The sequence below is a fragment of the Fusarium falciforme genome, chromosome 4 (genome assembly GCF_026873545.1).
Source record: "Fusarium falciforme chromosome 4, complete sequence".
Lineage (NCBI taxonomy): Eukaryota > Fungi > Ascomycota > Sordariomycetes > Hypocreales > Nectriaceae > Fusarium > Fusarium falciforme.
Genome location: NC_070547.1, coordinates 4393426 through 4413608, shown reverse-complemented (window position 1 = coordinate 4413608; position 20183 = coordinate 4393426). Strand labels below are relative to the sequence as shown.

The 20183-nt window shown below is 51.6% G+C and overlaps 5 protein-coding genes across 5 annotated transcripts; 1 reads left to right on the top strand and 4 right to left on the bottom strand.

Moving 5' to 3' along the window:
- Positions 1–146: 146 nt before the first annotated feature.
- NCS54_00605700 (Hypothetical protein) lies at positions 147–2476 on the top strand (the record flags this gene model as incomplete). The annotated part of the gene is made up of 10 exons (XM_053151533.1): positions 147–602; positions 653–812; positions 862–1028; positions 1083–1152; positions 1202–1343; positions 1394–1506; positions 1552–1757; positions 1809–1904; positions 1952–2198; positions 2244–2476. The coding sequence occupies 10 exons, from the start codon at positions 147–149 to the stop codon at positions 2474–2476; spliced, it is 1890 nt and encodes a 629-aa protein (XP_053007508.1).
- Positions 2477–2604: 128 nt separating this feature from the next.
- On the bottom strand, positions 2605–4286 carry NCS54_00605600 (Tubulin beta chain; the record flags this gene model as incomplete). Its single annotated transcript, XM_053151532.1, has 7 exons — positions 2605–2992; positions 3045–3804; positions 3851–3951; positions 4001–4042; positions 4096–4121; positions 4179–4202; positions 4275–4286. 7 exons carry the CDS (start codon positions 4284–4286, stop codon positions 2605–2607), a joined length of 1353 nt encoding a protein of 450 aa, XP_053007507.1.
- Positions 4287–7345: 3059 nt separating this feature from the next.
- On the bottom strand, positions 7346–8369 carry NCS54_00605500 (Hypothetical protein; the record flags this gene model as incomplete). The annotated part of the gene is made up of 2 exons (XM_053151531.1): positions 7346–7447; positions 7497–8369. 2 exons carry the CDS (start codon positions 8367–8369, stop codon positions 7346–7348), a joined length of 975 nt encoding a protein of 324 aa, XP_053007506.1.
- A 3946-nt stretch (positions 8370–12315) lies between these two features.
- Positions 12316–14691, bottom strand: NCS54_00605400 (Hypothetical protein; the record flags this gene model as incomplete). Its single annotated transcript, XM_053151530.1, has 1 exon — positions 12316–14691. The coding sequence occupies one exon, from the start codon at positions 14689–14691 to the stop codon at positions 12316–12318; it is 2376 nt and encodes a 791-aa protein (XP_053007505.1).
- A 2894-nt stretch (positions 14692–17585) lies between these two features.
- On the bottom strand, positions 17586–19808 carry NCS54_00605300 (F-box domain-containing protein; the record flags this gene model as incomplete). The annotated part of the gene is made up of 2 exons (XM_053151529.1): positions 17586–18573; positions 18622–19808. The coding sequence occupies 2 exons, from the start codon at positions 19806–19808 to the stop codon at positions 17586–17588; spliced, it is 2175 nt and encodes a 724-aa protein (XP_053007504.1).
- Between the last annotated feature and the right edge of the window lie 375 nt (positions 19809–20183).

Genomic DNA, 20183 nt, shown 5'->3' with positions numbered 1-20183 from the left:
AAGCGAACTGTTGGCTGCCAGACTGGAGGGGCATATTCGAGCAGTAAGAGGCACAGGCGGGGTGGACTGGGCTTAAATGATGTTGATAAGTTTGGCTGCAGCCACAGAGCCCAAGCACAAGACCATCTTCCTTGACAATCGCCAAGATGAGGACTACGCTTGTATACGCAACCGGCCTCTTGGCCACGACAGTATTGGCTGCGTTCGACGGTAACCTCAACTATGCCAGTCCCTCCCGCCGTCACATTCGCCTTGGCATCGACGTGCCCCTGGTAAAACGTCGATCCATGAAGCGCGGCAACGTTCTGTACGAGCCCTCCGACCTTGAATTCACTCATGGCGTAGCCTCTGGAGACCCATGGGCCGACAGTGTCGTTCTTTGGACTCGAGTCGCCCCCTCGGCCAAGTCAAGTGAGAGCACCAAGGTGGTAGACGGCACAGCGGGATACTACAGCCATGAGACGGAAAAGTACATAAAGGCTGATCCCCATCCCATTTGCTTGGACTGGGATGTCTATGACTCCGATCCGTCAGAGGGAGAGGCGAACCGTGTGACGAGTGGCCGAGCATATACGACGTCTGATATTGACTACACAGTCAAGGTGAGACATCATAGCTCTGCTAGCAAAGATTCTGACTGAGGCGTTAATAGGTTGAGGCTCCTGACTTGAAGCCTCTCACTGTCTACTACTATCAATTCACAATCTGTGGTTCCGATAAGAAGAGTGTCGTGGGTCGTACCAAGACAGCTCCGACAGCCGACGATGCTGTCCACGACCTAAGCTTTGCTGTTTTCTCTTGCAGCAACTACCGTAAGAGACTTCAACCCGATGCTTGAAGATGGCTACTGACTTTATCCAGCCAATGGATATTTCAATGCGTATGGAAATGCCGCTAGAAAGGATGAGCACGACTACGTTATCCACCTAGGTGACTACATCTACGAGACTGGCCGGGACGGAGAGAGGGCCACTATGCCAGCCAAGACTATTTTTACTCTGCATGACTACCGTACTCGACATGGACAGGTAATATCCCAAAAGTGGGACTCAGACAATGTAAGATCTAATGTGCTGCTCCAGTATCGCACCGACCCCGACCTACAGCTCCTTTCACAAAACTTTGCCTGGATTCCTACCTGGGACGACCACGGTAGGCTGCATCTATCAAGCTGCCAAAAGTCCAACTAACATCAAGACAGAGTTCGCTGACAACGGCTACCGGGATGGCTTCTCCCACATGAACAACACTGAGGATTCCTTCCTAAACGAAGGTCCCAAGGTCAGCGTTGACACTCGAAAGGTCAATGCCGTGCGAGCATACTTTGAGTGGATGCCTATTCGGTATGAAATTGAATCCTTCAAAGAACTATTGTGTCGCTAACAAAACTTAGGCAAACGGATTTGGACGATGGCCTGAGAGTCTGGAGATCCTTCCAGATGGGCAAGCTCCTGGATCTCATCATCCTCGACACGCGAAACTATGACCGCAGCATCACCTCGCTTGGTAGGTCACTTTCCCCTGATATATATCACTACTGACTAGGTGTAGGCTGGAACGATGAATATGTTGACTTGATCCGTGACGACCCCAGTCGCACCTTGATGGGGGGACGTCAGGAGAATTGGTTCTACAGGTCCCTCAGCAAGTCCCAAGAGCGAGGTGCAGCTTGGAGAATCATTGGAAACCAAATCATATTTTCTCGCATCACTGAGAACTGGGGTAATGGGGAGATTCTGCCGAGTGACAATTGGAGTGTAAGTCATACCTTATCTGGGTATCAACTTGAGGCACTTACACCACGCAAGGGATACGTTGCCAACAGAAATCGAACTCTGGAACATCTTTATGATAACGAAATCGGCAACAATATTTTCCTCGCTGGAGACAGCCACCAGAACTGGGTAAGCTTCTTGACTGCAAGTCGGCTCTTCAAAGCTAACCTCTAAAGGTCTCGGATCTGGTCTGGTTAGGAAACCACGACTACGACAACAAGACCGGCTCTGGAAGTATCGGTGTCGAGTTTGCTGGCACTGCCGTCAGCTCCAGTGGTGTCAACGGCCCCATCGAGCCCAATGCCGGAGAGGCAGCTCGCGAGAGAGTCGAGAGCAACCCCGAGTTGATGTGGCAGGAAGGATACTACCGGGGATACTTTCGTCTTGACGTCAGTCCCAAAAAGGTCACGGCGCAGTTCTATGGTGAGTATTCCTCTGAAGCCTTGACACAGCTACTGACAGACCCAGGCTCTCCTTCGGTGACTACTCGTAACCCCTGGGATATTCCTCTGGCAAACTTCACTGTTCTATCTGGTGAGAACCACCTTCATAGACCAGTTGCTGACGGGCAAGTTGAGTCCGGCGCACTCCGATACGGAGAGGTCAAGCACACCAATCTCTCTCTCAACACTGAGACCGGCAAATGGAAACACGTTGAATTTGACACCATGTATGTCAAGTCGTCTGAAGTACCAAAGTAATACCATGTCCTAGATATGAGTTGCCAAGAGAAGTAGATAGAAAAGCGGCTATTTAGATATATAGATATTTTTCAACAAAAGACCATGACCAATTAAAAAATCGAAAGAATCCCAAACATGCATCCCCATCACTCAGCGGCAACTTCCTCCTCTTCGTATTCAGCAGCCTCGTCGTCAGCGCTGGCGTCCTGATACTGCTGATACTCGGATATCAAGTCGTGCATATTAGACTCTGCTTCCGTGAATTCCATGTCGTCCATTCCCTCGCCCGTGTACCAGTGCAGGAAGGCCTTGCGGCGGAACATGGCTGAGAATTGGTCCGCCACGTGCTTAAACACTTCCTGGATAGCGGTCGAGTTGCCCACGAAGGTGGCTGCCATGCTGAGTCCCTGTGGGGGTACGGAGCACAACGCGGTTTGTACATTGTTGGGGATCCAATCGACGAAATACGAAGAGTTCTTGGATTGCACGTTGAGCATCTGGTCTTCGATTTCCTTGGTTGACAGGCGGCCACGGCTGAATCAAGTTAGCAACGTCAATGTCAACATCCCTACCAGGCATGACTCACAAAATAGCAGAGCAAGCAAGATATCTTCCATTGCGGAAATCAGAATCCGCCATCATGTTCTTCGGATCAAAAATCTGCTGGGCAAGTGAAGGCACAGTCAGATGCTGAAATGACCGACTATCCCGGCTCATCAGAGGCGCAAAGCCAACCATGAAGAAGTGCAGTCGAGGAAACGGAATCATGTTGACGGCCATTTTGCGAAGATCCGAGTTAAGTTGGCCAGGGAAGCGGAAACACGTCGTCACACCCGCCATGACCTTGGCAATCAGAAAGTTAAGGTCCGAGTAGGACGGGGTGGCGATCTTGAGGCTCCTGGTACAGATGTCGACGAGGGCCTTGTTGTCGAGGCAAAACGTTTCGTCAGAGTTTTCAATGAGCTGGTTTAGAGCCAAGGTGGTGTTGTACGGTTCAACGACCGTGTTGGAAACGGTTGGTGATGGGAGAACTGAATAGGTGGCGATCATGCGGTCAGGGAATTCCTCCTTGATCTTGGCCAGCAGGAGGGTGCCCATTCCTGAGCCACTGCCTCCGCCGAGAGAGTGGGAGAGCTGAAAGCCCTGAAGGTGGTCGCAACCTTCAGCCTCTCTTCTCACCACATCAACTACCTCATCGACGATCTCAGCACCTTCCGAATAATGCCCCTTAGCCCAGTTGTTTCCGGCGCTATCAGCCCCCGAGACAAAGTTGTCAGGGCGAAACAGTTGCCCCATAGGCCCGGCGCGGATGCTATCCAGGGGGCCAGGCTCCAAGTCGATGAGGACTGCACGGGGAACATACTTGCTGCCCGTTGCCTAGAAAGTAACTACCATTTAGCGGGCCTTGTCTATGTGAGGCGGTGTAAAAGTGACTTGCTTCGTTGAAGTAGACGTTGAGTCGCTCTAGTTGAACGTCCGATGTACCGTTGTATCTGCGCAGAGTTGAGCAATGAGTGAGAAGTCAAAAGTCGGGAAACTCACGCTCCATCCAGATCAATTCCATGTTCACCAGAAACGGTTTGCCTAGAAGGGGTCAGCTCTGCTGTTCCTTGAAAGTCAAGCAACTGCTGCAGTACCAAAAGTTTGTTCCAATTTGATTGCCCTGCGATGAAAATCAACATCTACACCATCAAAGCAAACAGGGGGTGGGATTTCTTACACATTGGCCGACTTGAAGGTGTACCTGATCAGAAAGGGGAGTCGTCAGATTTCGCAACCCAAAAAAAGAAGATCATGCAAATTGCCAAAAACTCACAATCTCGCGCATTGTCGCCGCCTAAACTGCAATAGGAATCTGCTGCCTTTGATTTGCTCCAAAGCTTACTCCCTCTGAGGACGCGTCACGGAGTACGACAACTTATACGGCACAAACCTGATGCCTAACGGCGAGAGATATTCTGGTGCCTATTTAAAGGCTGTAGCCTGGTGGCCTGACATGGCCCATGGGATGGGCGGGAATCCCTGATTTCTAATTTATCGGCCGACAGGCTCTTTCCGGTCCCCGATTGCTCGGGCTTGTTGTCTGCTGTGGATCTTGGACCTGTTGGGTAGACGTTCGAGTGCGTTTCGTTGCGACCGAGACAAGTTGCCCTTGACGACCTTGCCTCCATCATCCCCTCTTTACTTTGTATTCTGTCTGCCTAGTTTAAGACCATCGTTCATTCCTCAATCTTGTGGCCAGAACGCGGGGGCCTTGTGCTGACAATAATCGCTGCCTCTGGCCAAGTAATTGTCCTCATCTCGCTTCTGACGTGGCACGGATGTGAGGGTCACTTTTATCAGCCGGCCATTCAATTGCATGATAACATGTAAGGCGCCAGTAGAGGTGGGCGACTTGTCACCGCCCAGTTTTTCTCATAAACGACGGTAGGAATTAATCATGATGCCTGGAAATTGTCAAATAGAAGCCTTGAGTCGTTTCTTGAGAGGAACATGGCTCCCAAATGTCAGCGCTACTTTGAACCCATGAAACCTACTCCAACAGCCTGTCATACTTTGCTGTCACATCACATCCATCTACCGTGCAGATAACCACAGCCCAACCACGCAGGTGCGCGCTTTTCGTTTTCCGTCCTAAGTTGTCAACGGGTGCCCAAACCTTGGCTAATCGAACCTTCAGCGAATACTTCACGACCACATCTCCAACACTGCAACTAACCCCCATGTACTAGAGTGCAATCGTCTTAGACTTGGGCATCTCCTCAACTTGGTGGTGCACCAGGTTTGCTGCTGGTCATTCTACTCGGTTGCAAGGTCTTTCGCAATGTCAGTAAGTTAATACGAACGTTGGTCTCCGTCATCTCGGCAAGCAATTTTTCATCCTTCAAGACAGCCAACGGCAACGGCCAATAGCACCGTGGTAAAATTGTCAAAATCGCACCAGTTTGACGAACAAGAGATAATAAAGCTGCAACTCAATATCACATAATTTCGCGACAACAAGTTCCCCGTAACTCGTGCACGCCGACCACTTTGCCATGTCCTCTCCGTCTCAGCTTCACAAGTTGACGACACTGAAGGGACTGGGGAATTCTGTCCACAATCCTCTCGCTCAAGGTCGACTCAGTCAAGCCAACATCTCCATCTCCACAGAGACTCTTATCTTCTCGCCAGCATGCAGGTCCCGTTCTTCATGGGTTTCCTACTTTGGATGCTCGCCTCTACAACTAGCTATAATCCCCCTCCTCAACACTCGAAAAACAATGCCTGGGCGTGTTTGCTGCCGAACCAATCCCTCTTCAGTTAACGTGCTAAGTTTTAATCATTGTAAAACTAATTAATTAACATTGCTGAAATCGCTTTTGTGCATATCCGCGACCCTATTATATGGATAGAGTCCGTTCTCAGGTGTCAGCTTCGTTTTCTTTGAAAACAGTAAGCTTTAGGCTTGCTATATCTCTACCTACTCACGATTTCACTCAAATTAGTCTTCTACTTTCTATGCTATATCGTTGGCCACAACTAGTAGACGTCATTGGGGGAGTGAGGCTTTCAACTTTGACCATAAACCAACCCACAAAGACGCGAGGTTCAAGCATTGTTTCTGTTTCGTACTAAAACACCCATGGTGAATTCAATCAAATTCGATTCATCCAACCGGAATGCTTGCAACGCAGTGGCGGTCGTAGAAGAGTCGCCATACAGTCCTGGATAGAATATAGCAACCCCTGTCGGACTACAACACAATACTTGGATACGCAACTCGACGCAGTACAATGAATTCTTGCTATATATCAATAGCTCAAAATTATGTGTTCAACAGGGTGACGCAGGGTTCTCCAAAGACTTCAGGTACTGGACAATGGAACTCGACTACTCAGGGGATAAGCAACGTCCAAACTCTTCCAACAGCGGTGACCCTTTATTCGGAACCATTCGCCTCATTTGAAAGTTCATTAACAAGTTTCCCTCCTAACATGTTCTAAAACATCTGCTTATTCTTCGCCTTACGGCAATTCCTCTACACGCTTGATACTTGGGTTGTCGCCCTTCGCGTCCCCCGTCGCTGCAATACATGTGGATCAATGCGACGCAACTCCCACAGGTGATTACAGGTCTCAGGGCGAGTATTCACACCGGAATCCTGTCGATTCTTGTTCATTGAACGTTCCTTATGTCGCTTTGATCTCTGCAGGCTGCAACGTCCGAGAATTGCGTAGTTCAGAACGAGTAACAAAAATAAAATACCAGCTAAGACCTCAACCACTCAAACATGGTATCTCGTAAGTCATAGTGTTCAATCAACAAAAATCGGTTTGCACGATTTAAGGGTTGTCTTTGTTTGAAGAATCGGTGGCATCGGCCCAAGTATGAGTTGTCATCCGCTCTTGCGCCCCTGGCAATCTTTCATCTGTGTGTGTGCATCACCACTTGGCTTTCCCGTTTCTACATATGTATCTCTGTATCAAATATTATTCACTGTCTGGGCTTTTTTGGTTACCTATCTCATCTTCTATATTCTACTCCCCTTTTAACCCTAAGAAACCGACTATCCAGAGTGTCGACTTCAGGGCTCCTTTTCTGCCTCACCATGGGGTCAAGCCTTCTCCCGGGTGCGGTTCAACTATCCCTATTCATCTGCGTCAGAAATCTTGTTGAATCAGCTGCCGTATTGAAGGGTGACTAACAGAATAACATATCCCGCCCAGCGTCGTTCGATGCGCCTCCCAGCACACAGGATTGTCTCATCAACGCCAGAAACCACATCACGTTGAAAGCAGCCGAAACAGCAATGTTCAGAAAGTTAATACATATTATTTATCTCTAGTATCTAATTACGCTGGCCATCGCCACTCATACCCGTATGTCTCGTCACATTAGATTCGTTTATATCCCTGGGAGTCCAATGACCTGTCTAACAGCAGGCACAAATCGAGGCACAATGTACACAATGTAAAAGCCTGTAGCTGCGGTCAAGAGTCCCGTAAACTTCAAATCGTTAGTTCAGACACATTAACAAATGCCAGGGCAAACTCACCTTCTCGAACCAAGTGTGGAAGTAGATGGCCGTCATAAGAAGCATCCATACGCTCAGGCCCATGACGCCCACGGCAAACTTGCCGCCCACGCCAAGGGACGGCTCTTCCACGCGCTCCTGGGATGTCTGGGCCTCGACGTTGGCGCTCTTGAGGGCTCCGTCCGACATGACGACGCATCTCTCTTCGTCCTGCCCGAGCCATCGCCCGAATGCCCAGCCAACTTCCTGCATGAGGAATGCAGTGCCGAGGCTGAGGAGGAAGACATGACCTGATATGTCATGACCGCCCTTCCATTTACCACCGGCTGCTTTGCAGGCCACAGATGTCACCATCTCCCCAAGGCCGCTATCACCCATCTCAATCTCCCTCCGAGCGAGTTCGCATCGGCCGCCCGACCATCGGAAGCCGCGGTCGATCAGAGCGGGGCCAAAGCACCACTGCGTAACGAGGATCCAGATAGTCGTCACAGCAGCCCATCGCAATACTGCGCGGAGTCGACGTCCCGCGTCGGCAGTACTCGGGTGTGTAAAGATGAAGAGCGCAAAGGCGACAGTAATCCATGCCCAGCCTCTCTTGACAAAGACAACGTTAAAGATGTTGGACTTGAGCGCAAAGTAGCTCGGGGCGACTTTGATGTCTTGGACGTGGGCTTGCGCGACGTGGTCGTATGGCGCGGAGCGAGTCTCGGGAGATAGGATGGAGAAGATGGTGCCGAACACAAGAACGACGGGGAACAATAACAGGCCGACTCTCTCGAAAGGCGTCGGAAGGAAGGGCGACGTGCGCGGGGTGGAAGTCGAAGTTCTCGCGGGTTCCATGGTGATGTCGCTAGCAGAGTCGGCCGCTTTGGCGGCGCGTCGGGTAGTAACCATTCTAGAAAAGCAGCAAAACAGCAGAGTGCAGTCCGACAGAAATCGCAGATTGTTAATTGACGGGTAGAAAAGAACCTCTGGCGCGGAAGGAGGAGGAGTTTAAGTGGCGCCAAACGGCTTTGTTGGCGAAAGCTGGCCACCACGATGACGTCGACGTGGTGGCTCTAGGTCGTCAGGGCCTCCATAACGTCGGCCGGAAGAACAAATCCCCGAGTCTTTGTCTAAGGACAAATGAGCTGTGAAGGTTAGGAATGTGAGCGCAAAAGCCCATCATCGTGAGACCCCTTACGTTGAATGCGTACTGTATTGGCGCTGACCTCTGTCGGCACCAAGAAGTCTTTGTTCCTAGATGCTGACTGGGTTGCCATCCTGACATCCATCCTTTGATCGCTTGGTGGTGCCCCACACCACCGACACCAACCAGATTGATCTTGGCAGCTGAACGCCGTCACACAGCGCCAGGCTACCACCGCCATCCGACCACAATCACTCGCTTCAGTCAAGCCCTTATAACCTGGTCTAATAAATTCCTCCGTCAGCGAAGTAGCTGCATTCTACCAGAGAATCGCATGGCGCGATGGGATCCGTCCTAGACGTGTTCCCTAAACAGACCACTCCCCTTCGGGGGTCCTTCGCTTTTTGGTTCGTGATGCTCCAGTGGAAGGTCGAGCGTTCGAACGCAAGTCCGTTCTTTTTTTTTTTTTTTCTTCTTTTCTACAACGTCCTTTTTAAGCTTCATTTCCGTCTTCTCATCAATCCTAGTCCCTCTGGACCGCGTACTTTCTAATATTCTATCTTTTTGTGATGAAAGGCCTGCGCCATGGAATTCGTTGAGCCAGGCCCTTGTTAAGATGCGACTGTGTCGTCCACCACCCTAGACCTCGATACCAAAGAAACTGTTCCCTCTCTGCTGAGCCAAATCAGCGCCCATAATTGAAGAAGCCATACCAAAAAGCCAAGTAGTCGCCATTGGAGTCGCCATTTTATCGTGAGTGAGAGTGTATTGTTTGTGTGTGACGTCCAGGCTGCTGCCTCAACCACCCCTGCTCCATGGCATCCATGAATCCTCCTCTTATACCAACAAAGACCCGGCATCTCTCAGCGAAGTAGCAACAATAATACCATTGGTACAGTATTTGGTACAGCGGTACTGAATTACGCCATATCTTCGGATATGTCTCCCCTCTCACGAGGGAATCTTCGCTTTTTGGATGTCGTGGGTAGGCGGAGACCTCAGTTCGAGCGATGACAGTAGTGGAGTTTTCGCCTCATCGCTTCATATTTTTGTTACGCTCATCCTTTTCACTCCCATTCTCTTTTTTTCTTTTGTCCGCATCGTAAATTTTCACACTCATAGGATGAAGTTGCGTCTCATCCGACGATTTGCATGTTTCCGTCGCCTTGCTGTTAGCCTACAGCTTGAGCGGGCTGCCTTGGCCCCCACCTCGCGCTGACATCGACCTAGCACCCTCAAATGTCTAACCAACAGATCACTCTAGTAGCGAAGTAGCTACATAATTGTCATTTAGTTCAGTGGCTATCTATGGCCGCCTGAAGCTGAGATTTTCTCCTCCCTCGCGGGAGACTCTTCGCTTTTTGGCAGTCGAGAGCAAAGACCAGAAACCTGCGTTCGAGCCATCCATGGCAGCCTTGATGTATGCGTGCAATAGCTTTGTGGTGTCTTTTTTCGCTCCTTTTTTTGCCCTTTACTTTGAATCTCTCTGTCTTCTTAAGATTTTACATTTAAGGCCCAACTTCGATATCACTCTCTGAACGCGACCGTCTGTGTTGGCGTGTGTGACCGTGAATGCCGCCCGCTTGGCCTGCCCTGCTTACGCTACCGCCTTCGCACGCACCATCCCCTTATATGTCAGACCAACAGAACACTCTCTCAGCGAAGTAGCTAAAACATTGAAAGCCATTTGGTTTAGTGGCTAGCTTCGGCTGCCTGAAACTATGATCTCTTCCTCCCTCACGGGAGGCTCTTCGCTTTTTTGGTAGTCGACAGTAAAGACACCAGAAGTCTGCGTTCGAGCCATGGCCGTCTTGATGTATGCATGCAGTAGCTTCATCTTATCTTTCTTCTTTCTTTTTTGCCCTCCATGCTTCCAATATGAGCGCCTTCTCACGTATTTTCTTGGCTTTTAATTCTTCCAAAAAACTCCTGGAAGATGTCCTTCTCTTCAGGCTCCTCCGTGGGTGACCGTGAGGCAACCGCCGGAGCACCCACCCGTGCTGGCTCCACCTCACCACACCCCTTCCCCTTATATGTCGAACCAACAAAGGACACTCTCAGCGAAGTAGCTACAATAAATCATTTAGCCTGATGGCATGCCTCGGCTGCCATCAAGCTGCCAGTAGTGTCAGCTCCTCTTCGGAGGAGCCTTCGCTTTTTGCGGTAGGCGATGATGGTCGTGTAAGTCTAGAGGGCTTGCGTTCGAACATTGGTCGTGGATGAAGTGTGTTCTCTGCGCGACAAGTGCCTTTCTTCTTCTTGTTTTTTTTCTCTCTCTTTAATCACTTTGATCCTCATACCATAAATTAAATTTGCTTCGTTCAAAGACAGCTTACGAGTTTTCCCTTCTCTGTGCTCATCCCTGACCATCCCGTCAAGTCTTCTCGCTGTGCGGGCACGGTTGCCGTCCGTGCCCCACCTACCGGCGCCTCCTTCGCCGGCTGAGTCACTGCCCGACACATGGAACCAACAACCTCCCAACAAAGGGAACCTTCCTTTATCAACTCAGAAAGCACATTTCCTCTCAGCGAAGTAGCAAACTCATCAAAGAAAACACACTTTGGTCAGGTTGGTGGCGCGTTGTGCTCCCTGGCTTTCTTCGCTCTTTTTTGCTAAACGACACGGTTCAATCCTCCATGTTCCACTTTTTTGTCCCCCGTGTATAAGTGTCCTGACGTCTATCGATTGGGAGCAGCACCATGGGATTCGGAATTATAAAGAAAAAGATTTTCATCGCTTGAATATTGCAAGAAGACCAGGCCTCACTCGTCTTGATGCCAACCCAAGTAGACACTCATTGTGGCGTTGACATTGCCCTCGAGCGACTACACGATGGAGGGAACGACGATCTCGTCACCTGGTTCGTAGTGATAAACGTAGCCTTAGAATTCACCATTCAAAACAAATTCATGATCGTCTATCCATGTCAGCCACCAGAAATGTCCACTGTACTCAAAAACTATGTCCAAGTAACATCCACGAGGTCACATGTCACAGCTCCAGGCAACAGCATCACCAGCACGTGCTTCAGAGGCAAGACCCTTATAAGCCAAATTAACACACTTTCTCTCAGCGAAGTAGCTTCATATCTAATACAATTCTAAGTGTGAAAGAATACGTCACATTAGTGACCTTCGCTTTTTGCCGATGAAGGGTGCAAGGTTCGACTCGCGGAGCCATGGTCTACTCTTTTTTTGGCCATCACAGGCTGTCTTGCTTTCTGCATATGCCTCTGGAATAGATACGTAGTAGACTCACATCATTCTTGAATTCTATCTTCATCCCATCATGTCAAGAAGTCATCCCCAGCCACAATCACATCAATCACAAGCAGCAAAAACTGGTAGCACGTCGATTCGTCGTATTCTACTACCTTGCCTCTAAAGCAATGGCTATATCAACATTTCCCTATCCGAAGCGTTTGCCGCTATCCCTAAACTCCTGTTCCACCGACGGAACTAATAAACAAACCAGAAACCGGCCCAAAATCGTGTCCTCATTCCAGTTGCCCGGAGTGACACGTCAAAGAAGCTTGATGAGAAAGTAGAAAAAGCAAGGGAAGAAAGAAAAAAAAAAAGGACATGAATGTAGTGACTTGGGTATGCATGTGTATGTACTTCGCGTGCTTTTGTATGTCTAGACCATTGTTGCGGTCGCGGTCATCATTTGATCACGGCAAGTTGTAGTGACGCATGAGAGGCGCTGAACAGCTTACGCCGACGAAGAAAACAGAGCAATCGCAGCGCAAAAGTTGTTGCGGTTGTCGGCGTCCACAATGGCAGACTTGCCGTCGACAGTCACCATGTTGATGCTGGCCTTTGTGCTGATGCCGTACAGGTGAACCTGCGAGCTCTCGAGGCTGATCATGTTGTCCTGGCAGTTGTTGAGAGGCACACACTCCTGGTCGTAGTTGTCAAAGAAGCTGTAGAGACCGCCGCCAAAGATGAAGATGTCCTTGGAGTCGATGGCTCGGACGCCCCAGGTGCGCGCGCACTTTGTCGAGTCACCAGTGCACGAGGCAGTGAAATCGGGGTCGTAGAAGTTGGCGTTGACTGTGAAGGGCACCGTGGCGTCGGGGTTGCCCTGCATGTAGGCCGTCTCGGTCTGGATCAGCGACATGTAGACGTTGCTGGCGCTCTTGAGCTGGTAGTTGTAGAGAACGTTGTGCTCAGAGGCGGTACCCCAGAGCCAGGCGCCCTTGGTGCTCTCGATGAGAATACCTCGGCCGTTATAGATGTTGATCTGAGAGTGGTCGGCAAGATCAAGCTCGTGGTCGGCGACCCACAGCCAGGTGTTCTCCATGTAGATGCTGGCTTGCTTGGTGACGTGCATGAGCATGAAAGCACCGACGCACTCGGGGTTGGGCTCGGTCTTGACCTCGGGAGTCTTCTTGCAGGTGTCGGACTGGAGCTTGGTACCAGCAGAGCCAGCGACGCGGAAGTGAACATCAAAGAGACCAGCAGAGCCGGGAGTCTCACCAGCGACGTTGAACTCCATGAGGATGGCACCGGGCTGAGGACCAAGAGTCTCAAACATGAGATCCTGGATCTCGACATTGCCGACATCACCCTCCTGACCAATCTGCCAGACAGGCTTGGGGTTGGCCTGGTCCTTGAAGTTCTTGTCGCCGCCAGCCATGATGAGAGGCCAGATCTCACCGACAATCTTGATGTTCTTGGGGACCTTGACAGTGTCGGTGATGACATAGGCGCCGTGGTCAAAGTAGACAATCTGGCCCTCAGTGATGCCGTCAAAGACAGCCTGAATAGCGGCGGTATCATCTGAGACACCATCACCCTTGGCGCCCTTGGACTTGACAGACACAAACTGGGTAGCGGGGATGTTGTCGTACTGGGGCTTGCTCTTGGTGACGACCTTGCCAGCGCTGTCAAGGAGAACCTTGGGCTTCTGAATGGGCGACTGGGCGTCCTGAACAGCCTCACCGTTGCCGCCGACGTAGGCGCGACCCTGAACCCACGAGTCGATCTTGGCGTTGCCGGCGAGGACGGTAGCCTCAGTGCCCTTGTTCTTGACGGCGATGGGGACAGCAGAAGACATGTCGACGTTGTCGAGGACCAGGGTGCCGTTGGTGCCAGGCTGGGCGGGATCGTAGGTGGTGAGAACACCGACCTGAGTGTTGGAGATCTTGCTGTCGAGCAGAAGGATGGAGCCGACGTTCTGGATGTTCTCGCCGGCAGTCATGTCAACACCAATGTTGCAACCATCAATGTCAAGGCCGTTGAGAGTCCAGACCCAGTTCCAGTTCATGTAGACGGCAGTGTTGCAGTTGCGGAAGGTCATGTTGCGAGCAGTGAACTGCTGACCACCGAGGAAACCACCGTACTTGCCACCGATGAAGACGAGATCGGTCATGAAGCCGCCGGAGCCGTTGTCGATGAAGATGCCCTGCTGGACGTTGTCCTCGCTCTTGTCCTCAATCATCTGGAAGACAATGTTCTGCAGCGAAGTAGCCTGGGCGACCTGCCAGTGGACACCAGTACCCGAAGTCTTGGGCATGCCGGTGAGATCAATCTTGAAGTTTCGGATCTGGCGGAAAAAGTTGTTCTGGTTGGTGTGCCAGTTGTTGCCCTGGTCGTCGTAGGGATCGCAGTCGATGACGGCCATGCCCGCAAAGTTGGCGGCGGCCTTGAGAACGGGGAGCGACTGGACATCGCCGACCATGTGGGTGTAGTAGTAGGGGAGGATGGGCTTGGAGACGACGTAGGTACCGGGAGGGAAGTAAACAAGGGCAGGGCGGACGGTGCTCGAGTCGCAGCCGTAGCCGCAGCGGTTGCCATCAGAGAAGGCGGCGTTGATGGCCTCAGTGTCGTCAGTAGCGCCATCACCCTTGGCACCGTAGTCCTTGACGTTTCGGAAGATCTTGTAGTCGGCAGAGCCACCATAGGCGACGGCACCCTGGCGCTCAATGGATGCGAGCCACCAGGAGTCGGCGGCCGAGACACCGTACTCGGGGGCAGCAACAGGAACAGCAGCCGAAGTAGCAGGCACCTGAGGAGCGGCCGAGACGGGCAGAGAAAAGAGGTGCAAGGCCAAGAGAGACGCGGTGACGATCGTCGAGAGCCCCATGATGACCATGTAGAACCAGCTAAACGGAGTCGCTTGGGGTTTTTGTCGATCTAATGAGAGTGGTGGTGATGTTCCAGCGAAGGGCTGAATGAAGAAATGTTAGTCGCGTTGAGATCGTGCTTAACGAGCGCAGTATATCGCGCGAGGAGGGAGTGATGAGAAATGAATTCTGCTTGGTGACGTAGAAGAAGGGAAGCTTGATGAAGCCTTTGATGAAGGCGGAGGGGGATGAGGAAAGACAAAGAGCCAAGGCGACAATGGTGATGGCTCAATGAAGGAGAGTGTGATTGAAAGAGGATAAATAAAAAAAGAAAAAACAAAGAATAATAGCAAGAAAATCCAATTGAGGGCGAAAGGTGAAGGTCAAAAGAGGTGAAAAGTGGGAGACAGCTGGCGACCAGCTGGTGTAAGTGAAGCGAGGCCGGCCGGTGGCTTCAATAATAGCCCGAGGCTATTCGCTGGTGAGACTACTAGATCTCGAGGCCCACGTTTTTCTTTTTTCCTCTTTGTATCTCATCCAACCAGAAGCAACTTTGCTTTAAGCCAAGAAGACGCATTCGTCGTCTTTCATCTCGCGTGTTGTGCGTGTCTGAGAGTCACACACGTCCAAGAGCTCACACACACACTTACCAGGAAACAACAAAAAGAGGTCAATGCGGTCAATGCAGGAAAAAAAAAAAGTGAAAGGTGACCAAAACGTGTTTAAATCCCTGAAATGAGAGAGGGATGAAAAAGAAAGGAACGATGGTTAGAAAAAAGAGAGACACACGCAGAGGCGCGTGTTCACACGAAAAAGACAGTGACGATTTTTGTTGGCGGTGGTGGTTACAAAGCGAGAAGAAAGAGAAGGGAGAGACACGGGAGAGCAGGCACATGCGTTTTTGAGGAAGGTTGAACTTTAACACACATCCAAGAGAATAGCTCACCTTTGCATTATTGTCGTCGACAGGGTCATGGGCAGGGATGCCGTCGTAGACTGACGGCATCCTCGATGTGGAACCATCCATGATCAGGCTGGCTGGGTTTTGTTAGGCTAGCAAGGGCGAGGTTGAGGGCATTCCCATTGGACCATGCGGCACCAGCGGGTTGTTTCAAACACGGCCGGACATATGGGGCCAAAGCGGCAGACGGGACCAAGCTGAATGATGTCTCTGTTGGTTGACAAGACAGAAGATGGGACCCAGATTTAGAGGCTATAATGACCTGTCGTTGCAAAGATACAAGGGATGATAGATAATCAAGCACTCACAGAAAAAAGGGGTAACATACAAAAATAAAGAGGAAGAGAGTTCACAGCATAGCACCCCAGATGGAGAATAACACCCAAAACCTCGTGATCCAAAAGAGGCAAAGACAAACTTATCCCGGCCCAGGTCCCCCTGTCTCTAGCGCCTTGTTTCAGTGGTTCCCCCCGGACGAGCCAGCGTGTGGCTTTGAGGGCTTCATCGGATGGAGGACCCTCTCTTTGTCAGGCGGCAAAGGGATGTTGTCTGTCTCAGAAAGAATCCTGGACCGTGTGATGCATTTCGTGGCATCCATGTAGCGATCGTGAGAGTCGGTCCACGAGGCAGAGGTGGTGCCTTGCAGCATATGTATCCACGAGTTCTAAATGCCGGCAATTTAACTTCAAGCCTCGCTGATGCAAATCTCCACATGCACCCGTGTCCCCGTGGCGTCTGTCAGCTCGCAGCCCTGCCAGCCTCAAAATGTCTCTTGCATTAACAATGTGATGCTTCAGGTCAGGAATTCTATATGCATCATTGTCCGCCGCATTCCAAGGCATCACTTCCGATCCCTTAATCAGATCTCCCTCCTTGCCCCGCTAAAACCCCCTCGGGCCATCGCCCGCCAACGGATCGATTCCTCCTCAATCAACCTGCGTCATGGCTCCAAACACGCGCGCGACTATCCGGGGCTGGGTGGACAAGCGCTGCTGGCTGTCAAGTTCAGGATCAAGGGTTTTCTATATCCACAAGTGCGTTCCATAGATAGGTGACTTTGAAGGCGAGTCTTGTAGTGGCGGCTATAGCAGACTCTCTTTAGCACTCAGCAGCCAACGACGCGCCCTCGATAACCCCCGTTTCGAAACACCCAACCCTCGATGGCCGCATTTGGCTCGACCTCATTAAACACGACCAGAATCATATTCTTGGCGACTCGACGCCTATCGATCGGGTGCATCGTGTGGCGTCGACCACGACGGCTACCTACATGATCTTGTACCCGTCAAGTCAACGTTTCACAGCATTTGATCGACTCTGACAGGCATTAAAACAGAAATCTTCTAGATCCGTCAACTGCTCACTAAAGACCATGCTCGCATCATCGCCATGAGTTCCAACACACATGGCGTTTCGTTTCCCCGATCCCTCATCTCGGACTCTGCTCGGCCCAATTCTCCCCCAGACTCTACTTCGACGCGCATCCTCATTACCCCCGTCATCTCCCGCCGTTACATCGTCCCGCCCCTGAATGGCCTCGGCTTCGCCCGAGCAACCCGAAGCCATTGGTTCGTTTTCGGCAAGTCGAATCGGCTCAACTTATCCAGAAAGATGTAAAGAGAAATGCTCATATAATCGTATTACACCAGTGGTCTATGTAATCCACAAATCGCTAACAGTATGTCAAACAAGTAACCTAACCCCCACACGGCAACGAGTCGCCATCCTTACATACATCCAGATCTCAACTCATAGGGTGCTCCGTGAGGCTGCACGCCTGGTCATGTCTCCAACCCGTCCAGCAAGTTTCCATCATGCTGCCGTGCCGTCATGTGATAGATACCCCACGTCTAACCATCCAATCCCTCCGTATCATAAATCGTTACAGCCAACTTGCAACTCGACTTGCGAATTGTGTTGACCCATTAGTATTCTGCCTTCACCTTGCCAGACTCAGATGAAGCCTCCATCAGTCTCCACTGGCTGACCGCACTCCAGCATCTCGATGCCGTCAACGTCGGCGCCAAAGTCCATGATCAAGATCTTGGGATCCTGTCCGGTGCTCACGATACGGCGGTAGTCGCTCTTGGCACTGAGCACCCAACTAGCGTGCCATCCAGGAAAGTCCAGCAACTGATGGCCCGTCTCCATGTCCCAGACCTTGATGTCCGTATCGTAGCTTCCGCTAATGAGCCGTCCGCTCACGCTGTCAATGTGCAGACTGCGAACGAGGTTCTCGTGAGCGCGCATCTCCCGCAGGCACTCGCCCGTGTTGGCGTCCCAGATGCGAATCACCTTGTCGTTACCCGCGGAGGCGATGTACCGACCGTCCTCGGAGAATTGCGAGCAGGCAAGACCCTTGGTGTGACCCGTGAATTCGCGAATGTTCTTGCCCGTCTCAATGTTCCACAGCTTGACGCGGAAGTCACCCGAGCAAGACACGATGGTGTTTGCCCGCATCTGCACTGCATTGACAGGCCCACTGTGTCCACGGAGCTGTTTCAGAAGGTTGCCAGTCTCGCGCTCCCACACACAGATGCTAAAGTCCTTGCTGCAGGTGACAATGTGCTTGTCGTCAAAGGCCAGGTCCAGAACGGCAGCGGTGTGACGGCGAAGCTGGCGGATAGGTCGATATCCCGCCTTGACGTTGTAGACGATGCAGGTCGAATCGGAGGATCCAGTCACCAGGATCTCATCATCGTACTGCAGGCACAGAATGGATGCCTTGTGGTGAGTAGGGAATGAGGCAAGAGTGGGCATCGAGGGTGCCGTTCTCTCGTTGTCTGAGCCGGTCGCAAAGTGAGTAGGATTGCCTTCCTCATCCAGGAGCATATCAGGCTCATGGATGACCTCGGGAGGCCCAATAGCGAGACGGCACTGCAGAGTGTGCATGTCCCAGACACGGATCGTCTTGTCTCGCGAACCGGTAATGATTTTGTGCCTGATCAAGTCAGTAGGCTGATCGGGAGAAGTCGGTCAATAAACTCACTCATCGAACTGAAGGCAATAGATGCTATCTTTGTGACCATTCAGATAAACGGGGCTGGCCTTGCCGCCCTTCCATCTGTGAGTCAATTGCTGCTTGACACGATAAATCTCTCGCCAATCATTAGTGGGTGCAATTGCCGGGACACCGAGGCCAGTTCCGGGTGTGACGGGAGTGCTGGTGGCATACGTGGTCGTCGTCTCACGGAGACAAGACTCACGCCAGATGTGCTGGTTGCTGATGATGTTCTTCCAGCTGCGGCAGACCTCGCTGGCCTTGGTGAGAGCTGCAGCGTCCAGGCAGGCGAGAATATGGATGGCAAGCTCAGTAGGAAGCTTGGTGACAAAGTCGATCTTGCTAATGACAGACTCGGCATCAGCTTCCTCGGTGCCAGGCAGAGTCACAGTGATTCCAATGCCACTCTCTCGGTCGTTGCTCTCATCGTTGGTCGTAGGGTTGAGCCACATGTTGTAGAGGCTCTGGCGAGCATAGTACTCATTCTGCATGGCAGCTGAAGCCTTTGCAGCAGCTCCCGAGTTATCAGGGATGATTGGTGGCTCTCCACGGAAACCAGGAATAGGAAGGTTAGAGGGATTCTCCTGTTGATGGTGGAATCCGTGTTCATGGTTTAGATCCAGTCCATAGATGGATCGTGAGTGTCTGATAGTGGCCTGTCGAAGTCTGCTCCAGGTCGAGTGTCCATGAGATGTGATGGGTCTTGCAGAGTGGTGTTCAGGGGCATCTTCAGCCACGCCAGAGGGTCGACGATGAACCATACGGTTGAACGAGACAGACGCTCGACGGATGATCCCCTTGATCGCACCAGGAGTATGGAAGTGATGGTGGTGTTCATGACCGTGGCCATGGGAGGCGCCGTTGCCTGACCCGTGCACCTCCTCTTCCGTATCGTCGATGGCAAGATCGTTAAAGTGACGCGATAGATGATGCGAGCTATCATGTCCCCAAACAAACGACTTGGGGCGTCGCCAAGGAAGCGACAGACTCATGCTACGGTGTCTGTGGCCGTACGTGGTCGCCCCAGAGCCGGTCTCTGGACGGAAGACGCCGGGGGCCGATGCTTGAGATTCAGAAGCAGCAGCTGCGCCCATGGCAGACGATTCGGCGGGGGGTTCCATCATGGCCTCATGAGCAGGAGCCCAGTCGTTGACGGGAATGATGCGCTTGGTCATGGTTGTTATTGAATCGCAGGCAGAAGCAGAGGATGTGTTTCAAGTTCGAATCGACGAAAGGGATCGTAGGGTTATCGTCGGTTGTCGGTATCGGATGAAACGAGTCGTCGAGTTGCAGATACTGCGAGTTGCAATGCGACGGCGGTCAGAGATGAAGGAGCGTCGGGTCCAAGCCAAGGACAGTTCAAGCCAGCAGAAGAGAACAGAGGAGCGCAGCGCAAGCCCCGGATGAAAGAATGATTCAGCACAAGATGCTTGCTTGCTCTTGTACTGTGAGGTGCTGCGTGCTACTGGGACGGCGACCCGTGAGCTGGGCGGAGAGGTGGGCGCAGCTCGTCGTATGACTGAATCGAGGTTGTCGGTTTGTTTGTTGTT